Source organism: Pituophis catenifer, unplaced genomic scaffold (genome assembly GCF_029215685.1).
Source record: "Pituophis catenifer annectens isolate HBS135680 unplaced genomic scaffold, rPitCat1.0.hap2 SCAF_14, whole genome shotgun sequence".
Classification (NCBI taxonomy): Eukaryota; Metazoa; Chordata; class Lepidosauria; order Squamata; family Colubridae; genus Pituophis; species Pituophis catenifer.
In genome coordinates, this window is record NW_027256894.1 from 903748 (window position 1) to 919378 (window position 15631).

At 46.4% G+C, this 15631-nt stretch overlaps 1 protein-coding gene across 4 annotated transcripts in view; it reads right to left on the minus strand.

Moving 5' to 3' along the window:
• Positions 1-406: 406 nt before the first annotated feature.
• LOC139324118 (transducin-like enhancer protein 3) overlaps positions 407-15631 on the minus strand; it is an 84475-nt gene continuing 69250 nt past the window's right edge. For 2 of the 4 annotated variants that reach the window (XM_070953786.1, XM_070953784.1), the window contains 14 exons: positions 12731-12935; positions 12272-12288; positions 9912-10034; positions 9625-9675; positions 9190-9336; positions 8265-8397; positions 7643-7830; positions 6725-6789; positions 6126-6375; positions 5117-5364; positions 3035-3182; positions 2439-2589; positions 2004-2080; positions 407-1740 (listed from right to left, as the gene is read on the minus strand). In XM_070953786.1, coding sequence (XP_070809887.1) covers positions 1633-1740; positions 2004-2080; positions 2439-2589; positions 3035-3182; positions 5117-5364; positions 6126-6375; positions 6725-6789; positions 7643-7830; positions 8265-8397; positions 9190-9336; positions 9625-9675; positions 9912-10034; positions 12272-12288; positions 12731-12935 — 1911 coding nt within the window. In that variant the 3' untranslated portion in view covers positions 407-1632. The remainder of the gene's footprint in view (positions 1741-2003; positions 2081-2438; positions 2590-3034; positions 3183-5116; positions 5365-6125; positions 6376-6724; positions 6790-7642; positions 7831-8264; positions 8398-9189; positions 9337-9624; positions 9676-9911; positions 10035-12271; positions 12289-12730; positions 12936-15631) is intronic. The other 2 variants (XM_070953788.1, XM_070953787.1) reach the window with 2 other exon arrangements.

Consider the following 15631-nt stretch of genomic DNA (forward strand, 5'->3'; position numbering starts at 1 on the left):
AGTTGGTCACGCCCACCCAGTCACATGACCACCAAGCCACGCCCACAGAACTGGTAGGGAACATTTTTGGATTTCACCACTGCTTCACACCTCAAGATATTGGAAACCTGCTCATTTGCAAAGTTTAATTAACATAAATATGTAGACCAGGACAAAGCAGAATCATGATTTGTAACAATTCTCCCCTCCATTGGAGGGGGGGGGGTAACTAACCCGTGACTACATACATGAATGCTCTGGTTTATCTTGGTTCACATGCAGAAATGCACATGGCATCTTCACGACCCAACCCAGCCACATACAATCTAGTTTAAGCCCCTTCGGTCTGCTGGTTCTTTTCAGTGGAAGGAAAAGCACGCCCAACCCAAGGATTTGGCATCCCAGACAAAGAACCTTCCACTCCATCTTCCTTTGTGTATCAGCATGGCCTTTAATAGAAACAGGTAGTTTTTTCACCATTAAGCTATAGTTACCTTTTTAAAAACCAGATCAAAATCAACAATTAAAAAATAATCCATAAAATGTGGTATAAAAATTCTTTTTCATATGCATTACATATGCATTACAAGGCAAGATCTTCTGCTACACAAATACGTAATTTCCTGTGTTTAATTTTATTTACTCCTTTAGTACAAAAATGCCAGAAACGGGTCTCCCTCCCTGCTTCCTTCCCCACATACACCTTTTGCTCATGCCAACAGGCTGAAATACGGATTGCCAAAAGCCACAGAAATCCCACTCTCCATCTTCATTAGTAAACTTAAAAAACAACCTGCATTTAAACATTATTATCTATTACTTTACTTTCATTGGAGTAAAAAAAAAATCCAACCACAAGTCGCTATTCTTGTTTTCTTGGCTCCCTGAGCATATTAGTTAACTGTTGCGTCCTCTCAGTGTTTGGGTATGAAGGCTGGGATGGGCAAGGCATCCTGTTGCCCCGACTGACAAGTGCTTTGAAAACAGCGACTTCTCCGCTGCCATCAGAATCAGGAGAGAAGGGTCCAGCCGGAGGCTCAAACTCGGCCCAGAGAAGACTCAACGCCAGAAGAACCAGTTCACACATCCAAGAGAGAAAACCTTTGCTTAGGCTGGTGACAAGGCTGGTAAGAATATTTCCAAGCACATTTTCAATGGGAGGGGAGGGCAGGGTTGGGAGGAAAATGATGGTGGCTACCACCGGAATGGAAGCAAAACTGAAGCAGTTCACAGCGAGAGCAGGCCAAGGAAGCAGCGGCGGCAGCAGCAGTAAAAAACAAAGAGGGCAACAACGTGCTGCTGGCTAGCAGACCAAGGAAGCCTCAGCGTGAAGCTCCTCTGTTATCTACAGTTCCTACAAGTCTGATGGGGAAAGGAGACCCCTGGGCCCCTCCTGAATGCAAATCCAGGGTGTTAGCTGCCTTCTGATCACAGGTGTGAGGCCTAAGAACCAAGAGAAAAACACAAACCAGCATGGACCAAGGCGTTGCCCTGATCAGCTGGACTGAGCTTCAAAGTTCCTTCCAGAGTTATTCCAAGGTCGTCACAGAAGATCCACCCAGGTCATAAAGCCCTCCAGGGGGCATTGAAGGACCCTTCAGCTGCTCTCCTTTTGTGTTCTTCTGCCAGAGTCATTAGCCAAGTCATAGCTACTCAGTAGATTACTTCGTAAACTGTGGCCTTCTTGTCACCCGAACCTGTGACAATGTATTTGTCATCTGCTGAAATATCACAGCTTAAAACGGAAGAAGATTCTTTTGACTTGATGGAGAAAATAAAAAGAAGAAACAATCCTTTTAGTTTTCACAGGATCAAACAGTAATATCGGCAAGTGTCTTGCTGATGCTTGCATGCACATGCCTCTGCAACTGTGTGTAGGCAGCAAGAAAATGGAGAACAAACACGCAGGTGGCTCTCTTTGCACAGAACATGGGGCAAGTTGCAGACTGCTCAAGACTCAGAGGAGCCACACCTGCTCCCCCCATCAATCTTCCCCTTCCCCCAACCCAGGGGAAGGCTCTCACCTGGAAGATGCTGGCTCCATACGGGGTCCTCCAGGCATTGAGAAGATTGTCTTTACCAGTGCTCACAAACCACTTTCCTACAGACAGAAACCGGGCATTAGCTTTCCCAACAAGAAAACAAGGCTGGAATGCGGATAGCACCATTAATCCAAAGAACTTTTTAAATTCCTGCCAGGAAGCCATTGCTACAGGTGACCTGGCCTCTTCCCTACTCCTATTCGCACCTTTTCTCAAAATGGGCAGGACATGTACTGGGCACCTGCCTCCCCTTACTGCTGCAGGGGTAAAAAGCCAGCTGCTGATGCTTAGTTACAGCTTCAGGAAATGCCTGGTTCCTCCCAGCTCTCAAGTAGCCTTTTCCTACCTCCGGGACCACCAACTTGCAAGGTTCAATCCCTGACACTGAATTGCACCCTCGCCCCAAGAGACACTCACCACAATAGGCAAACTTCAGGGAGAGGACACAGCTTTCGTGCAGGTGAAGCTGATATTTGTCAGGTTTGGTGTGATGCAGCACTTCCACATTGCTGCTCTCCAATCCCACTGCAAGCCACTCGCCTGTTGGGCAGTAGCCGAGCGAGAAGATCTACAAAGAAGACAGGGAGCAGCTGTTCGGAGCTGTGTCTCAGCTCAATCCAACACCTAAGGTTAAAATGAACTGCTCCCAAAGCAAGGAGGAGAAAGAGGAGGGGAGGCTGGTTCTGCCGCCAGGCCGCCTGTCCTGCAAAAGGAAATGTCCCCAGGACACCCCTCTTTTTCAGAATCAGATTATTTCTTATTTCAGACTGGCTTTGCCTTGCAAACTAAAGCCCCTTGTTGGGTTTCATGAATTTTAAATCCAAGTCAAGCTGGGATTCCAGGAGCAAGTTTGGTAGCTGTGATGGGCCACAAATAACCCCCTGCCTCCACCAGGCTCCTTTTGGTCCTAGAATCCACTTCCATCAACCCAGTGCTTCTTGGATGGTCCTTTTAGTTCTTCCTCCCTGCCAGGCTCAGAGAGGTTGGGCCTCTGGGGTCAAGGCAAAACTCACCTGGGAGGTGAAGTCATGTTGCTGTAGCTGCCTGCCTTCCCGAAGGTCCCAGGAGCGCACAGTGTTGTCCAAGCCCCCCGTCCAGAGTTTAGTGCCGTCATGGGAGATGTCAATGCAGCTGGCGCCATCCGTGTGACCCTGGAACTGCCTGAGAAGGGAACCAAGACAAGGAAAGAGGGTTTCTGAATCTTCTCTTATTTCTTGTTAGTTATCTTATGAAATTTACAGAGTCACTCAATTCATTCTGGCCAGTTTACAATAAAAACTCAATAACCACCCTCACATAAGATGGTGGGCAATAAAACTAATAAAACAAGTAATGAAGCCTAATCATAATCAAAATTCCCACAGAAAGGGCATCTCAGCACCTAGGGAAGGGACGGGCTTTCACTTCAAGGACCACAAGGTCAGGCAACACAAACTCCTTGGGGGATATTGCTCCAGAGGGGAAGTGACACCACTGAGATGGTACACTTCCTAGGACTCATTAGATGACCCTGTTTTTTTTTTAATTGAAGTTTTACAAAAAAGAAAAAAAAATTCAAATATTTCCCCTTCCCCCCCCCCCTTCCTTCCCCCCACTCCGGACTTCCCAGAACAAAATACAGGGTAAAACAATTAACAATCATATGCTAAGCTAAGTTAACTAACTACAGATTCCTATCCCCCTCTCGACACTTTAACTCGCCTTTTACTTAACTAAATATACATACTCTTAACTTTTCTATTCATTCATAAGCTATTTGATACTTTTTAGTTCGATATTTGTTTTGAATATAATCAATCAAAATTCCCACAGAAAGGGCATCTCAGCGCCTGGGGAAGGGACGGGCTTTCACTTCAAGGACCACAAAGTCAGGCAACACAAACTCCTTGGGGGATATTGCTCCAGAGAGGAAGTGACACCACTGAGATGGTACACTTCCTAGGACTCATTAGATGACCCTGTTTTAAGGACGGGACCCTGGGCAGACACAAAGGAAGAAAGGCAGTCCTGGGATAACCAAACCCCATGGCTTTAATTGTACCCAGATGCTCACTGGTAACTAGCCCAACTCTGATATTGTGACTGCTTGTAAACACCCATATGGCTGCATTCTGGATCACTTCCAGCTTCTGAGTGGTCTTCAGGAGCAGCCCCAGGAGAGCACAATGCAACACTCCATACCCGAGTGGCTACGAGAAAGGAACCCTGGTCCAGATGAGGACACAATTGGCAGACCAGATGAACCTGGGCAAAGGTTTTCTTCCTCCTCAAGCAGAATCTGGAAATTCACGAGCCCAAATTTCTTCCCTTGCAAGGATGAGAAGCATTTGGCCGACATCCTGAAGGAATTCTCAGGTATCAGCCTGGAAGACTGGAGAGCCAAGCAATGTAAATAATGCATCCTGGAGATGAGAGCTTGGTGCTCTCAGTCAGGATGAATGCTGACAAACAAAGAAGAGCTTTGAATAAGTGGCTCTTCTTGTCCTTATTTGGCTTCTGCTCTTTTATTTCCCAGTGGACATAATTTTGTTATGCCAGACAGTGAGAAGCCTTCTTCTCCAATCACACTTGGCCAATAAAAAATTCTACTCTACTCTACTCTACTCTACTCTACTCTACTCTACTCTACTCTATTTTTTTAAAAAATTTGATTTATATGCCGCCCTTCTCCGGAGACTCAGGGCCGCTTACAATGCGTTAAGCAATAGCCTTCATACTTTTGTATATTTATACAAAGTCAGCTTAATGCCTCCACAAACTGGGTCCTCAATTTACCTACCTTAGAAAGGATGGAAGGCTGAGTCAACCTTGAGCCTGGTGAGATTCGAACTTACAGTAATTGCAGACAGCTGGTGTTAATCACAATGCTATCAGTCTGCTGAGCCACCAGGCTCTGCTCTACTCTACTCTACTCTACTCTACTCTACTCTACTCTACTCTACTCTATTCTACTGTACTGTACTGTACTGTACTGTACTGTACTGTACTGTACTGTACTCTACTCTACTCTACTCTACTCTACTCTATAGAAAAGAACGTGGAAGCAACCTGCAAACCCCTCATGCCAGCAATCACTCAGATTTGGGGAAGCTCACCTAACCAATGTCTGGTTGTGGAGATCCCAGACGGCAATGTTTCCATCACTGCAGCAGGAGAAGCACACTTTGGCATCTGGGCTGATGGCCAAGGCATAGCAGGCAGGGGCAGAGGAAGTCAGTTCTGCCTTGATTCTGGGGGTGGGGGAAGCCAGATCCCAAATGGTGAGGGTGCTGGCCTCTCCCCCCACAATAAGTGTGCGCCCATCTGGAAGGAGTTTGCAGGAACGGATGTAGTTATCCCTGTTCTGGAGAGAGAAAGCGAGGACAGGACCCCTTACAAAGGCCTAAAGATCCACCTGTTTCAATTATATTGGGATAACACTTTGTGGAAAAAGGAAGAGAAGTATTAAATATCTGCAAGGCTAAGGGTGCCAAATTTAGCGTGGTTATTTTTTTAAAAAACAACTATCTCTTTCCCCCAAAAGAGCAATGACATTGGCTCGCCCTAATTAGTGATCTCATCTCCAGTTACATCTTTTCTGACCTTCAGAATCTATGTTCTCCCCACAAAAGGCCACCCTACCCATCCTGCTGCTGTAGGAACAGTGAGTGAAAGGCTTTTTTCCTTATGGCCTCCCAGCCACACTCATCTTTGGGCTGTCAGCAACCACTACCACAAAACTGATAAGAAACCAATCAACACTATTTATGGAGTAGTCGCCAAAACTTGGAATCATCACATCAAGGCTCACCCCACAGCCTGGTCCAGGGCTCAAAGGAATCACTGTGTATTTAGCACCTTCAGGAAGGCCAGCAAAGTCAGGACATCCGAACCTTGTGAGGTGGGGTATTCCATCCTTCCTTTCCCATAAGATGTCACAGTTAAAAGAAGGGAGCAAAGGACATCTCCTCTGCTGGATCTCATGGGACAAGCAGAAGTAATTGGAGGTGGGTAGCCTCACAAATAGCCTGGTTGACAGTTCAGTAGGTGCACCCTGACTTCATTCCACAGACCTTGATGCAAGTTCTAATCAAGGTTCAGACAACTGCCAGCCCTGCCACTTACCAAGCAATCTAGCTGGGAGATGGGGTTCTTGGTGCCCGGCTGGCTGATATCCCAAATCTTCACACAGCCCTTTCCCCCTGTGTACACATGCCTGGTTGGGTTGCTGATAGTCACGGCACACACCACTTCACCATGGCTCAGGGTATTGATCTGACGGGCGTGGCGGGGGATGCCAGGGCCAGCAAGGGCATCATGAGGAAACGGAACTGGCTGCATCTGCCCATCTGTGCTGACGTGAAATGAGTAAGCCCTAGGGAGAGGACCCGGGGGGGGGGCATGGGAGAGACAAGGGTAGTTCTTGTTATTCAGAGCCGAGTCCTGCTCAGCCAAAGCTTTTTCAACAACCAAATTAACCTTGACCCACAAACCGAGGGTTGCCTTATGCTCCATCCTCAAGACTCTGCTGGTTCGTGTTGAAAGACCCACAGATCATTCTCACCTACAAGCTTTCTTTGTGGCACTTGCCACATTTTGGAAGCCAAGGAACCCCCCACCCCACCCATGCATCCTTATTAAGTAGCTGTCTTTCTACAGAACAGGATTCAAGACTAAAAAAGTTTGAAGTTTGAACTTGGGGACAAAGGCTTAGAGCAACTTACGGTTTGCCACCAGGAATGGAGGGCAGGACAGGAGTCCTCATTGGTGGATGGGGGTCAAATCCAACCTAGAAATTAGATTTTTGAAAGACACTCAATAAAAGGAAAGAAGTCCTGATCTCACCTCCAGGAAAGGATTTAGAGACAGCCCCAATTTCTGATCCTAGGGACACAAATGTCTTCCCCTCAACCCCTGGCATTTCAGCACAAGTGATCAGAGGCCACAGAGGCAGAAGGACAGAGAAGAACTATCCCAACTAAGAGATCTGCAGTGCAAGTCCTCCAACTCAAAGGCTCCTAAAATGCCACTTGGAAACTACATGGTACGGATGCCAATTCCCCGCTAGGTTACCTGCATGATGTTGTTTTAATTGCAGAACATCTGGACATCCACAAAGAAAGCCTTCAGCCAGATCCCTTGATCCTAAAACTAGGTTTCTCCTCAGGTGAGAGACTGGCAGTAGCTCAGACCCAGTGACCTAAGATACCCTGACTGGGGCCTAGTGAGCCCCTCCTCCTTGAGCGGCTCTGGCTCTGGAGGTAAGCCACAGCCACCAGTCCCTTCTGGAGCCCTCAGCCCACTTCTCAGGGTAAACAGAGCCTGTAGAAATTCATAAACTGTGCGCCTGTTTTGTAAGTGGGTGGGGGGGACTATTATTCTTGAAATGTATTATCGATATTCCACTGGGGGAACAATTCAGGCATGATTTTTTTCTTTTTATGCACATTTCTTTTTTGGTCCTATCTAGTTTTGCTTTGTTTTGTGTTTTCTTCCCCTCCCCCCTGCTTTTGAAATTTGTGTTTTAACAAAAATTTAAAAAATAAAAAAATATTGGGGGAAAAAAAGAAATGAGCATGCTCCTTTCCTGCAGGGGTGCTCCCCCCCGCCCCCTATAGATAGGAGCTTAAAGGTCTACGTACAGCTCCAAAGCTCACCATGGGTGACCGCCCGTAGGCTACGGCGGCAGCTGTCATTTGAGGGGGGATGTTGTGCAATCCTGCATAGGCCCCAGGGGTGGCAAGGGAGCCATTCATCTCGTGATGCCCCATCATGGCAAAGGGGGCCGGATAAGAGCTAGCGAGGGAGATGGGAGTCCTTAAGGCAGATGCTAGAAAGAGTCAAACAATAAGCAAACAATCAAAAACAAAACGCAAGATTGCGCAATCAAACTGAGCAAAAGAAACAAGGCTGGTACGGTGGTTTGTCCAAAGCCCTAGGGGAAGGTCCCTGAGGAGAAGACCAGAAACTGCAGGTCTAAATTGCAGGGAAGCCAATTTTGGCAGGGGTGCAAGAAAAAATTCTGAGCAGCAAGAGCTGTTGAGTCCCAGACCAGCTGAGACAGGAGTTGATGGAGCACTGGAGGCTTTTAAAGAGAGACTGGGAGGGGCTGTGATAGCTGGTTCTTGTACTGGGCCTGGATGATCTCTTCTTGTCCAGCATTTTGTGAGTTTATGAACTGCCCTCAAAATCCAAACCCCTCCCTCCGTCTTTTGGTACAAGCAGCCCTCCCCCCAACGTGGATCAAGGAGAAACACAACCTACCCAAGGGATCCATTCCAGGGGACTTCCGTGGCGCTGATCGGAGGCCCGGAGTGCTGCTTGTCCCAGGCATTGGTATATCACTCCTTGGCGTGGGAGTGTTGGACTTTAAACCAGGCGTAGAAGATTTATCATTCTGAGTCAAAACAAGATTGGAAGGAAAGTTTGACTATTCCTGCTGCCTTTAAATATTTTTTGTTTTTAAGTAGGGACAAAATACACGGTTGCCTTTCAATCTCAAAATCAATTCTAAAATTCACTTTCTTTAAACAGGATGCAAACCTTGTAAACATCTTACATTTTGCTAAAGATTTTTCATTACACCATCCTGAGTCAAAAGGAATCAGAACTAAGATTTCTCTGCATCCTCTGAACCATAAATGAAGATTGGAGATGGGATTAATTCCCCAAAATTACTTCAAAGTAGTTGGAGTTTCCCATTCGAGTGCCTAATGAAGATACTTTATAGTATGTTCATTAGTCACTAGATGTAGAGAAAGCAAGCTTCATTTTGACAGTTGGTTCATTGCAGCTTTTTCACATGCCTAGCTCTCCTTGGAGGGGAGACGGGCAGCGTAAACTTTTAATAAATTTCAATAAATAAATAATCACAAAATTGAGCAGATCAGAGTTAGCCCAAAACAGAGTTAACCCTTTCCCTTGGAATTTCTGGGGCTGCCCCTTTGTGTCTAATAAGTGGGAAAACAACTGGAGCAGCAGGATGCGACTGGCTTGGCATGAGGTAAGCTTCAGCAGCCTTAGGTTTGTTGGGCAAGAACATCCCACCTCCCTGTCATGGGACCCTTGTAGGTCATGCCCAAGGGACCACTCAATGCAGAGGACCTGGCCAGTGTTCCCGGAGACCACCCACCACACTTGCGGGATGGAGTCCCACACAAAGCACGTGGCTGTTCATGCTGTGGCTTACGTGGTCTTTAGTCTTGGAAGAGGGGGTGCTGCTGGAAGAGGCAACAGAGGCCGGGCTGTTTGGGGCATCCTTCTTCAGTCCACGGGCCTTATCCAGCCCATTCTCCGGAGGCGAGTGGGCAGGGCTCACCCGGGGGGTTGCTGGATCCTGGCAACAAAAGCAAGTGCTCACCACAAGCAGCCCTCCAGGGCCCCTTCCCCTAACTGGAGAGGTTGCGAGTGCAGGTCCAGACCCAGCTAAACTGTTCTGCACAGACAATGCAAGAGAAATTGCAAGGGAAGAAACTAGGTAGGCCTGCTTCTCCACAGCAGTCTCCATGTGGTGCATACCCTGCCCTGGTTCCCTGGCATTGCCCACCCTCTGCAGATGCCGCCACTGCTCTTCTGAGGAATGGGGTGCAGTGCCAGGGGCAAGAGAGGGCCACTCCAGGCCTACCTCATTGGAGACATCAACCACCAGGTCATCACTCTTGTCGCCATCACTATCCTGAAACAGGAAACCGTTGAGGGCTGTAAAACGAAGCCAGGCCCAGAACCAGCTCCCAGGGCAGCTCCTCTAACTGCTCTGGCTGCACCTCCCCCTGCCACAGCCATTCATCTCCCAAATGGGAAATGGGAAGATTCCTTGACTAGAATTTGGAGCCCTCCTTGACAAGAGCAACTGGTGGCTGCTGCCAACTGGCTGATAGTGACCCAAAAAGACAACTGGAGCAGAATACTCACGTAGCGGCTCAAGCCCTCCTTCTCCTCCATCTTCCGCTTCTTGGGCTCAATGCCACCATAGTCTGAGCAGCCCCTGTGCTTCTCGCTGGCACGCAGGCCCTCTGATAGGGAGATGGAGGTGTTCTGGGGAAGCAAGAGAAAATGCCAGTGATAAATCAGATCCCAGATCCAGAAATGTTTTCCCATCAGGAATACGGATATCAGTGTCAGGAGGGAGGGGGAGAGAGAGAAAGAGAGAGAGGGAGAGGGAGGGAGAGAGAACCCCTCTGAGGCACAAGGGTGCTGCCTCCCCTATCCAATGCCAGTCTCTCCCAGGAAGCTTTTAGAAAATTGCCTGTCTATTCTGTGAAGTGCTTGGGGCACTGTGGATCTTAGCAATGGTGTTTATGTGAGCCAAATAATAGGACTAAAATGTAGGTATGCAAGCACGCATGCACACATAAACACACACATAAATCAAACTTTCCTTCAAGCAGAAGTAATTCACTACATTTTGAAAATATCACTGTGGCTCTTGTGTTTTTACCTATAACCTGCAAGAACGAGCACTGAGCTGACACTGCAATGGCAGAATTGGGAAAAATGTTAGGTTATGCATGGAATGGTCAGCCTCCTGCTAAGCTTTAGGCCAAATCAAAATCATTTCTGGGCAGAGTCTCCTGGCCACGGTAAGAAGGGGTGATAACCAATATTTAAATTCTGAGGTAGGAATCAGCACAAAGCATCATGAGAACAAATCCCTCAAGAGAGTCTGCTGACCAAACACTGGGAAGGAGGCAAAGCGAGGGGCTTCCCAGCCCCCAAGAAAGAGGTCTTTGAATTTTATGCAATGCTTGGAAAAGGCAACCCTTCTTGCTGTGAAAGGTCTCCCTTTACCGCCTGAGAGATTTCTTGCTTGGGAAGAGACCTCATGGACACTAATCTTCAACATGGAGAACAATTAAAACATTTTTTTTTTTTAAATTTTACAAAAGAAGCATCCTTTCTGGATCCAGGCAGAAAAGACTCCGGGTAACTTCAACTTCCATTCTATGACAGAGGACTGGCACAGGGGAAACCTGGGTTCCACTCCACCCTCAGCTCTAGAAACTTGCTAGGGGATTATGGGCAGGCCAGCCATTCAGTCTCAGTCCAAGCCACTAACAACATATAATGTTCTGCACGCCACCTCGAGCACTTGAATGAGCACTTGACGGCCGTGACCGGGAGGATTTTTCATCAGGTTCGCCTGATTCGCCAGTTGCGTCCCTTTCTAGATCGGGACTCGTTACGCACAGTCACTCATGCCCTCGTCACCTCTCGTCTGGATAATTGTAATGCTCTCTACATGGGGCTCCCCTTGAGGTGCACCCGGAGGCTCCAACTGGCGCAGAGTGCGGCCCGCGCGGGTGGTTATGGGAGCAACATGGAGCTCCCATGTAACACCTCTCCTGCGCGAGCTGCACTGGCTCCCGGTGGTCTTCCGGGTGCGCTTCAAGGTTCTGGTTACCACCTTTAAAGCGCTCCATGGCTTAGGACCTGGTTACTTACGGGACCGCCTACTACCATCAACAGCCTCCCACCGACCAGTACGCTCCCACAGAGAGGGGCTCCTCCAGGTGCCGTCGGCCAAACAATGTCGGCTGTCGGCCCCTAGGGGGAGAGCCTTCTCTGTGGGGGCACCGACGATCTGGAATGAGCTCCCCCCAGAGATACGGAGGATTCCGGATCTGCGCACCTTCCGCCGCGAGCTGAAGACGCTTTTATTTCATCAAGCTGGCCTCGCCTAAATCTTCTCCCTTCTAAGTGTAAATTTTAAATTTTTAATGTATTTTAAAATATGGGTATTTTAAATTATGGGTATTAATTCAGCCAAATTTATTTAATTCATTTTATTCGATTTTAAATTTTGTATATCTATGTGTTTTATTTCATGGCTGTGCACCGCCCTGAGTCCTTTGGGAGTAGGGCGGTATAGAAATTCAATAAAGAAAAGAAGAAAGACAGTTGATCAATTTAACATAGAAACAACCCAATGGCCACAACGTGCTTCCCCTTGAGCCAGCCAAAATTGTAGGAAATGGAGGGAAAAGGACCCAAGGAAAAAGAGGAGCCAATGGGGTATGTTCTTAATTATGGATCCTGCCCAAAACTTCAACAGCCAGGAAGACTCTCCAAATCAATAGAATGAACAGAGAGCAGAGAAGGGCATGCACTCTCCCCAGGAATGAATCGTTTCAATAACCAAAAATTTGGATTTTACCTAGATGTGTGTGTGTGTGTGGGGGGGGAATGGGACAGGCAGCCAGATTCAGAAGACAGACAACTAATAAAGCAATCGAGGGTCAAAAAATGGAGGTGGCAAAACAAAAGAGACTTACCGCACTAGAGTCACGGTCTTTCCAGAATGCAGCCCAAGTCACAGCAATGGAAAGAAAAGACAAGAAAGGGGGCAGGAGAGAAACAAACATAAAACAGAACATCAGTCTTGCAAAGAGGGCCTTTCTGGTTTGGCTCAATAAAAGTTCCATTTTGGCTTTTGTTCTGAAGAAGCAACCAGGGCCCAGACAAAGTAGTGGAGAGGAACACCAAGAGGAAGGCAGGCAGCAATGCAACAGCTTTGCACACACCTGGAAGAAGTGGGAGAAGGCAGTGCAACATTCACACTCCTGGTGGGTAGAGTCCCACTAGTCTGGGAAGAACTCTGGGGAAGAGGGAACTGGCTGACCCTTAGGCCCTCCCTCCCTCCCTCCCCAAGTACTCAAGAGCCTCCAGAGACACTAAAGCAAGAGGCTGGCAGGCCGAAACCTCAAGGAAGAAGCCAGCTTGCATGTCCTCACCTCGAGGGTCCAGGTCGTGCTGATGCTTCTCGTCTTTCACAGCCAAGTGTGCTTGGCTGCTGAGGGCCCCAAGGGCCAAGAGCCCCGAACTGCTCCCTGTGACAGGGGGCATCCCTGGGGGCGGCAGGCCTGACTGGTGAGGCGGCAGCTGTACTTGGGGCCCGTGAGAGGCGTGGGAGAGGTGCTGGGCCTGGAGCTGCTGCTGCTGCGAAAAACCCAGAGTGAGAAACAGCAGGAAGTCCAAATATTGCACAGACCCCTTTGCTTGACCAGAGGGACGGGGGAGGGGAGGGGGGAAGAAATAGTTCACACCCCTCCCAGAACACCCTCCTGCAAAACCACTGAAGGAAGAGGAATTCAAATGAATTGAGAGCACTTTAGGAGAGTGACCACTTTTAAGTTTAGGATTTAGGATTTCCTGGAGCTTCAGCAAAAGGTCTTAGAAAACATGCAAATCAGTTCCGGTGTGTTCATTCAATTGCAGAGTAGGGGTTTGTTTCAGCATTAGTAAAATAGTCCTTAATTCAACAGAAAATCTGGATTTCTATCCAAGACAGCATTAAAGAGGGGCTGGGAAAAAGACTATTGGGAAGAGCTAGACATTACAGCATGAGCAAGAGGCTGGAGTCTGTTTGTCAAACATCCGAAGGCTGAACGCTATCCCGTATCCCAAAGGTGCTTTTTCAAGAGGCAACTGGACTTCCTGTTTTTTCTTTGAAGACGTTCTGGAAATCTTATTGTGTGGTAGTGATGAACATATTATTGCTAAAGTCTATAAAATGTTATTGAATTTAAATCTGGAAAATGAGCAAGGAAAGTATTGTATATGGGCAAGGAACTCTGGATATAATGTAATGCTTGAACAATGGGAGATTATGTGGAATAAAGGTTTAAAGTTTACATTAAACTATAACTTAAAAGAAAATTTCTATAAGATGATGCATCTTTGGTATTTAACTGCAGATAAGTTGTCAAGAATGCAAACGGTATTTCAAATGAATGTTGGAAATGTAAATGTAAAGAAGGACTTTTTATTATTTATGGTGGATATGTAAAGCAAATAAATTTTTGAGTAGGATTCATATTTTAATACAGAAATATTTTTAAGTGAATATAAAAAGAAAACCAGAGACATTTCTTTTGGGTTTATTGGAAAAAGACCTGGAAAAAAATTCAGAACCTTGATGTTTTATTTGTTGACGGCACAAGACACTTTATGCACAGAAATGGAAGGTCACCTCAATCCCCACAATGGACGAATGGCTGCAAAAACTGATGGACTTAGCAGAGATAGCTAAATTGACTGTTTTGATTAAAGAAAAAAAATACAAATACCTTTATTTCTACTTGGAAACCTCTTCTGGACTTTGTGCTTGAGGTGGAAAAAATGAAACTTTGTTTTTAGGTTTTACCTATTAAATTTGTTATAGGAATGGCTAGTTTATACTATTATTTAAAAGTAAAAAGTTGAGGTTTGATGTTAATGCCTTATTCTACTGCACAAAAAGGGAGTCGGAAATCAATGCCTTTTTCTTTTTTCTCCTTGCTTTCCCCCACTCTTCCCTTCCCTTTTCTCTTCCCTAATTTCCCTACTATTTACTTTTGTATTTTCTTTGTATGCTATATTATAAACTAATAAAATCATTTAAACCATTGAAGATGTTTGCCTTCTCATCCAAGAAGCTTCTTCAGCTCTAGCTGGATGGAGGAGAATGAAAGGATTTATACTCCTTGCAGACAACAGTCTGCCTGGTGCAAATGAGTCTCTTAGTGAGCCATTAAGGTCACCTGAAGGTTTATCTGTTGTCATCAGGGTCACCTGAGTGGTGCAAAAGAGTGTGGCGCCTTCTTAGAACTGTTGGAAGGACTGTGTTGTAGACTGGCGATAGATGTTGTTGTATCCCTCCCCCTCTGTTAAGACAGGGCTGTTCATTTTGACTTATTTATTTATTTATTTATTTATTTATTTATTTATTATTTGATTTGATTTGATTTGATTTCTATACCGCCCTACTCCCGAAGGACTCAGGGCGGTGCACAGCCAAACAATAAAAACACATACATACAAAATTTAAAAGTAGAATAAAATCAAATTAAATAATTTTGGCCCCGACAAATTTAAAACCCCAAACTTTTAAAACCAATTTAAAATTGAATGTATAAAATACTAAAAGATATTTAAAAATTAAAAATCTTTTATAAAAGAGGGGGAAAATTAGGCCAGGCCGGCCTGGTGAAATAGTAAGGTCTTTAAAGCGCGGCGGAAGGTGCGCAGATCCGGGATCCTCCGTATCTCTGGGGGGAGCTCGTTCCAGATAGTAGGTGCCCCCACAGAGAAGGCTCTCCCCCTGTGGGCCGCCAGTCGGCATTGTTTGGCTGACAGCACCCGGAGGAGCCCCTCTCTATACATAGATGGCCTCTTTGACCCCTCTTTCAAACCAGGGGCCCTCTGTCCAAAATGTGGATTTTGTTGTCTTCAAAAGAGTGGCCTTTGTCTTTTAAATGCAGATGGACTGCTGAATCTAGTTCTGATGCGTTTGTTCTATGTTGTGCCATGTGTTTATGAAGTGATTGTTTTGTTTCCCCAATGTATAGATCTGCACATGGCTCACTGCATTGTACTGCATGTACCACATTGCTCAGTTTGTGTTTGGGTGTTTTATCCTTGGGTGGACAAGCTTCTGCCTTAGTGTATTCTTGAGTATAAATCCTTCCATTCTCCACCATCCAGCCAGAGCTGAAGAAACTTTTGGATGAGAAGCGAAATTTTTTCAAAGAAAAACCAGAAAGTCCAGTTGCCCCTGAAAAAGCACCTTTGGAACAACCATGACCTGGATGACGGAGAATCTCCACAGGTATCCTATATAAGGGGTGGGCAACTGTGGCCCTTTTACAACCTGT